This window comes from Neltuma alba, unplaced genomic scaffold, assembly GCF_004799145.2.
Source record: "Neltuma alba isolate B1F8T4 unplaced genomic scaffold, ASM479914v2 tig00011488_pilon, whole genome shotgun sequence".
In the NCBI taxonomy this organism is placed as follows: domain Eukaryota; kingdom Viridiplantae; phylum Streptophyta; class Magnoliopsida; order Fabales; family Fabaceae; genus Neltuma; species Neltuma alba.
Window position 1 is genome coordinate 136773 of NW_021636157.1, and position 6396 is coordinate 143168.

General features: G+C 38.3%; 1 protein-coding gene across 8 annotated transcripts; it reads right to left on the minus strand.

Moving 5' to 3' along the window:
• Positions 1 to 612: 612 nt before the first annotated feature.
• Positions 613 to 5897, minus strand: LOC114714177 (rRNA-processing protein FCF1 homolog). Of its 8 annotated transcripts, none has more exons than XR_003737422.1 (6): positions 2663 to 2714; positions 2463 to 2568; positions 2295 to 2337; positions 1304 to 1381; positions 762 to 818; positions 613 to 685 (listed from the first exon to the last, which is right to left on the minus strand). XR_003737422.1 is itself a non-coding variant. In XM_028898888.1 (4 exons), exons 1-4 carry the CDS (start codon positions 5604 to 5606, stop codon positions 814 to 816), a joined length of 225 nt encoding a protein of 74 aa, XP_028754721.1. In that variant the 5' UTR covers positions 5607 to 5897; the 3' UTR covers positions 619 to 813. The 8 variants fall into 8 exon arrangements, 1 of the variants encoding a protein (XP_028754721.1); XR_003737421.1 differs by having other exon boundaries at positions 1304 to 1442; XR_003737420.1 differs by having other exon boundaries at positions 1304 to 1500.
• Positions 5898 to 6396: the final 499 nt, after the last annotated feature.

Here is a 6396-nt window from a genome sequence, read left to right on the forward strand (position 1 = left end):
AAAACATCTATCCATATATGATTTTTTTTTTTTCCCGTTACATCGAATAATAGATTGAACCCAAGTCTCTGCTCGTATTCTTGGAGCACTAATCCAACCTGAGATTCACTTACCAGACAACATCTTCATTATGTTTTATGTTAGGCGAAAAAACAGGAGATTGATCAAGCTCCCATCAATGGAGATTCACTTCTATCGCCTGCTATGGATTAACCATCAATCCACATAATCAAATTCTTGGAGCTGCATTGAGAGCCACAAATGTGAAGTCAGCTTAGTAGAGGTAAAGATAGTAAAAATGCCTTAAAAAAAAGTGAAAAAAAGGTCTTAAATTGCCCAGTGGATTGATGATCATTTTCTAGACACTATTGACTAGATAATCAGGAACTTGTTATCAACTACCAAAGTCTTGTATTTTATTTCATTTGAGAGAACTCTGAGTTTAGGAGGACTAAGAGATTATCATATTCCAAAAACCTAGACCACATTTGGTTTGCCCTTTGCACTAAAAAAAAGGTAATAATTTTCACATGGCAAATCAAATGTGAAATATCTATTAGATACTCAATTATCACTTCGTTTGTAAGCAAAGCTTTTAATACATATTTACCATCCCAATTGTTGCCTCAGGCAAACGCTCAACTGAATACTTGTGTTCAGTGATCATGATAGGTACGCCAGGAATCTGCAACAAAACCAAGTTCACATATTAAGGTCCAATTTTCAACAATGGAAAGTAGGATAACAATTCTCCACTTTACCTTGCGGATCCTTCACTTCAGATCTCGATCACATGTTGCAACAATGAAGCACCTAAACTGCAACCAACAAAAAGCTTTGTGGTGAACAGGATAAAAAGAATGATAATAAAGCAGCAGATACACATGCCCCAAGTCACACTACAATAAAAATACCCACTTGAATCAATTTAAATCGGAATCAAAGATAGAGACAGATACCAGTTAACTACTAAAATACAGCATAAGCAATTAAGATTTCAGAAGCATGTCAGATAATACCAAGAAAACAATTGCCACCCAGCCAATATCTACCCATGGAATCTACCATCTACCACTTTCTAGAAAGCTCTCCGGTAGATAAGCACGCCGCTAAGAGATTCAAACCCTTACCCCCTCCTCTAATGCCCAAGACAGAGAAAAAAGACGGTAAGAAATCCTAAATTTCCAATGATCTCTCACATAAAGGCTACCTATCTCTGTATAATATGAATGATATGTTTCACATGCTTGAAATTAACAAATGAACTCATATTTCCAAATAGAAATTACAAAATAAATCAGACCTCAGTAACTCTCTCAACAATGCAATCATCTGCGTGGGTCCCCTTGTGAGTACAAGGTAACCTATCAAATCGAGGATCCTTTGCAATCCAGCCACATAGATGGAACAATATTTGATAAATCAGTTACTCAGAAAGTGAACTAGAACAAAGAAGTTAGTAGGTTTTCTTTACCAGTGACTACTGAGCTATGTGGTTGCCTGTATGATAAAAATGGTTAATAATTACACAATGAAGTGGCAAACAACTATGGTGAGGAAGAAATAAGTAGAGAAATTCATTGGATTTACAAGCTATCGCTTTGAGGTTTCAAAAATGTTATTTAGTTCATTGTGGCGTAGTCCTTTATTACCTGAAGCAGCAAGGTGTCTACTCCGCAAACATTGGTGTAACATTTTTCAAGGAATTAGGAACACAGTCACGTTCAACTCGTGAATTTATCATTTTGAAGTAGACAGGAAACTAAAGATATAAACCTTATGTGAGCAAATTGACACATCAACACTGCAAAGGGCAAAGTGGAATTAAGCCAAAGCACAAGCAAATAACTCAAAATAGCAAACTATAAACATGCAATAAACTAGGACATACTAGGGATGCCAATAATAATTTTGATCTTACAATTGCAGCTAGAATATGAGAATATACGACAATCAAATATCAAATAATTTATATGAATGTAGAAGACAAAACATCTATCTAAGAGCCACACGATATTTCTGGCCTAATTTCTCGAGCTCCGCCATGACACAATCTGTGATTGAAGGAGTACCGAGATGACAAAATACACGAAGTATGAATGTATGAATAGAAACAAGAAAAATTTTTACTCAGAAACCAAACAATCAATGGCATCTTTTACCCCCTAAAAGGGCCTATAAAAGCAATTTAATCGCGAATAAATGGATTAGAACCCATGACTGTACTGCCACACATAAAATTCACCAAATGAATAAATTAACAGAGTACAGATAGCAGCCAGCTTAAAACTTACATTTTGCATATAAACAGTCCATCATTCCCTTCTCTAAGTCCAACTGCATCAAAAGAAAAGTTTAAGTGAGACACCACACCATTCCCTTAGAACTAAGTTAATAATAAGCAGGACTCCATAGAATGAAAGCCGCGAAAAAAGATTAAAATTGAGAAAAGGCGCACTCACTTTGTTCTGAATGGAGAAATTGATAAAGTTGGTATCGACCAAAACACAATAAGGAGGTCCCAATTCAGTGTTGTGCGCAAAGAACAGCGACGAAGGATAATAAGGGCTTCATAATAAAAATCAAAACAAATGTCACGAAAAAACAAGGTCTCATAATTATAAGGTTTAACATTCAAAGATTAGTCAGTAATTGTGCTTACACGTTTCTGGGCAGTTTTTCCTTGCTAAGGTCCTTCTTCTAAGGGTTCAACATGTTAAAGGTAAACAGAGAGAGAAGAGAGAGCAGAGAGTAAATAGTAAAATATGTATTCAATCAACACCCGGTATAATTTCTAACATCCTATTTATAGACCACTAGTCCACTACCCATTTCCCATTTACCTTCTTGCCCCTACTAATACTATTACCAGTTTACCACATATCAATATACTCCCCCCCAACAAAAGATCCTTGTCCTCAAGGATCAGTACAAAAGTGGAAATTAAAACATGTAAGTGGGGTAAGGCACTCTTTTTTCTTTTTTTTTTTTTTTTTTTAAGATCATAAGTTGCTAAGACTGGAAGGAGAAACAAAAACAAAAGGACATGAAAACCCAAACTTGTTGCAGCTTTCCTTCAAATCCCAATTCCATTGTTGCACTTGATGCTAAAACCAAACGAGTAGAAGGCCCATAATTGGTGAACGAGACCATCGTCAGTAAAGCACCTTTCCCAACCAATTGCCAGCAGCATTTTTTTCCCCCATCACAGCTAGAGTGCTTCCAAGGCAACCAGAATGTTGAGCCATGATTGCAGGTGACAAGTGCATGCTCCTTACCCATCATACGAAAGGTTTCACTATCAGTAAATGATCGACCCTTAACTGTTGCATACAAACCAAAAATCCATACAACTTCCAGTTCCAGCCATAACAATTCTGTTACAATCCTATTGACATAACACGTTGCCGCGGTGATGAGATTAATGACAAGAACAAAGGCTAAGAAGATCAGGCCCAATGGTATGATGAAAGTTGCAGCTGCAACAACCATGGTCAAGCACAAAGCCACAGACACACCTTCCCCAATTTTGATAGAAGCAAGGAATTCCTTAGAAACAAAAAGTTCCTTTGCTTCAATCGCTATAATTTTGGGCTCTACCTGCAGTAAACTTCCGCACCACATCACCTTTGAGATGGAAGCGAAAAACTCGAAAGGCGAATAACGAAGCTCTTTGGCTTGGGTAAAGATTTTCGGGTTCAATAAGACGGGCAAGGAAACAGACGTCCCACCCCAAAGATGCCCCAACAGGCCCATTTCTTTACTCCCCGTAAATTCAACAAAAGCCAGCATCACATTAATCCCTTTAGTGTTTGGGTTCAACCCGATTTCAGCACCAGCCCTACCCACCCAGAATGTAAAACCATCTCCGTCCTTGCTGAGCTGATCTCTGACTTCATCAATCAACAACTCACTTCCAGCCGTTCGATCAGAATCCCTCCACTTGATGAATAACGCAAATAGCTCCGACGAATGCATTGGAGTTCGCATAGGGTCGTTGATGCATAGGTCGGCCAGTGTGTTCTCCATTCCTCCTACGAAAAACTTCTCATCAGCAGCAGTGCTAGACAGCAATAATGGTGTGACAGCACGGTAATGAAACGCAACAGTTATGCAGTGGCCTGGACCTGGACTCAAGGTTTTGACCTCTGTAATGAATGGAATCTGCTTAGTGGCCTTCAACAAATGTGAACAAGATGCCTGCAGAAGAGTATTCATAGAAGACACAGACACAGAGGTGTTCGCAGGAAACAGAAAAAAAACAGAAGGAGCTATAAGGGCTTGCAACTTGGACTCATCCCCAAGTGACTATGGAAGGGGGCCGAACTTCGGTCCCAAAATGGAAGAAGACCTAGAGGTCCCAAAATCAGTAGTTCGAGCAGCAAACAGAGAAGACATTTGTGACGTCTTGGGAATAGAGAAGGATGGGCGTGCCCTCTTGTGTAAAGCCCAACAGCGTCGAAGGTATAGTAACTGTTTCGCTAGGAAGAATCGTTGACGAAGGTAGAGCATCCCATAATGCCGGAATCCATCATCACTCCTGCAACTAAGCAGAGGCGCTGGTTCTTTCATTTGTTGATCTGTTCCCATCTTCTTGTCATTCTCACGTATTACTTGATTTGCTTTAGCCTCATCGATTTGAGTCTTGCCATTCACGACTACAGCTACATTGTCATGTTGAGATGATTCCTTCATAGCTTCGTCTAATTTCTCGTTGTTGAGATCCTTCAGCTTGTCATCGACAGAAAGTGTGCATTTCGAAATCACAGTAACTTCTTCAACTCTCTCAACTTTTGCGTTGGCCTTCGACTCCACCATTGTTTCTGCACCAGCTTCCGTGTCCTGGTTCTCATTGGTCACGTTGTTCATATCATCATCGTTGGCTATTTTGTTTTCGGTTGCAACGATTTCATACAGATTCGAATCGTTCCTAACTTCATCTCCATTTTTCTCATGTGATTCGACGAGCAGAATAGAGGTAGATCCCCCTTCGTCTGAGTCAGTGACCGGATCTGATGAGACATAGGAGATTTGAGCAAGAATAACTTGGAGATATTCATCCAACCTACTCGCTGATAATTTCAGATCATTGATAGCCAGAGCATGTTGGTCTAAGCATGAGTGAATAGCATCAAGGGAGACTTGCTGGAGCTCAAGTCGATGCTCCAAATCATCAATGCATGCAGAGGATCGAATGTCCGGCAGTGGCGCCATGGACCAGACAAAAGGCTCTGATACCTTTGTTAAAGGTAAACAGAGAGAGAAGAGAGAGCAGAGAGTAAACAGTAAAATATGTATTCAATCAACACCCGGTATAATTTCTAACATCCTATTTATAGACCACTAGTCCACTACCCATTTCCCATTTACCTTCTTGCCCCTACTAATACTATTACCAGTTTACCACATATCACAACACCTCTTCTTTATAGCTGAATTCAGCACGATATAAAATTCATAAAAAAAATCATACATACTAAATAACTATGAAACTCCAAGGAACATGCATAGGAAAAAAAAAGGGACTTACCTCACTTTTTGATTGCTTTGGTGGTGACAAGCTTCTTCGTGACAGCAAACTTGGGGCCTTTTTTAGCTCTACCCATATCTTTTGTTTGACAAGCACAAGGGGATTTACAAGAGAAGATTGCTTAAAACCTTGAAAACCCTTTCCTTTGTTTGAATCCTGATACGATGCCTTCTGAAACTGGTTAAGCATGTGAGCACCGTTCACCTTCTTTTGGAGCAACCGACTAGAGGGTTGAGCATTCTGTTTTTGATTCGATTTTCACCAAATTGAGTGAATTTTCAAAACCAAACGAAACCCAATCAATAGAAATTAACCAAACTGAATTTATGGAAATATTTCGTTTCAGTTTTCGGTGTAGATGAGTTTTAGAGGTGTTCATAAAGCCTAGTTACCCGCTATGCCACTAAAAAAAATACCCAGCCCACCATAAAAAAAAATGGCCTGAAAGAACTATTAGACATGTTTGGGCTGGACAAATTGTTGGGCAGGGCTGGGTATTGGGCATGGTATGCTGTCCTGCCCATTTAGCCCTACCAGCAAAAATATATATAATTTTATTTATATATTTTATTTGCCTCATATTTATTTCGGAATCAAATGCACTGTTGCATTAATATTCAATGTTTATTATACTTATTTATTTTTGAATGATTTTGAGAGTTAGAAACTAGAAAAACAATTAAGTTTAATAAAATATACATACAACATTTTTTTGTCATAATCCACTCCTCTTAGCTACTACAAAAAGTAATTTCATAATATATTAATTAGTAATAACAAAATTAAAGCCAAATTACTATTTTAATATAAAGTTATATTACATTATTGCGAGGGACATAAACAATTAGTTAATTAATATAGCATAT

Coding starts and splice junctions, on each gene's coding strand:
- LOC114714177 (XM_028898888.1), bottom strand. CDS start 5,606: ATGGGTAGAGCTAAAAAAGGCCCCAAGTTTGCTGTCACGAAGAAGCTT. Junction 2,569..5,535: donor ACCACCAAAGCAATCAAAAA/GTGAGGTAAGTC, acceptor TTTATTATGAAG/CCCTTATTATCCTTCGTCGC. Junction 2,338..2,462: donor ATTTCTCCATTCAGAACAAA/GTGAGTGCGCCT, acceptor CTTTTGATGCAG/TTGGACTTAGAGAAGGGAAT.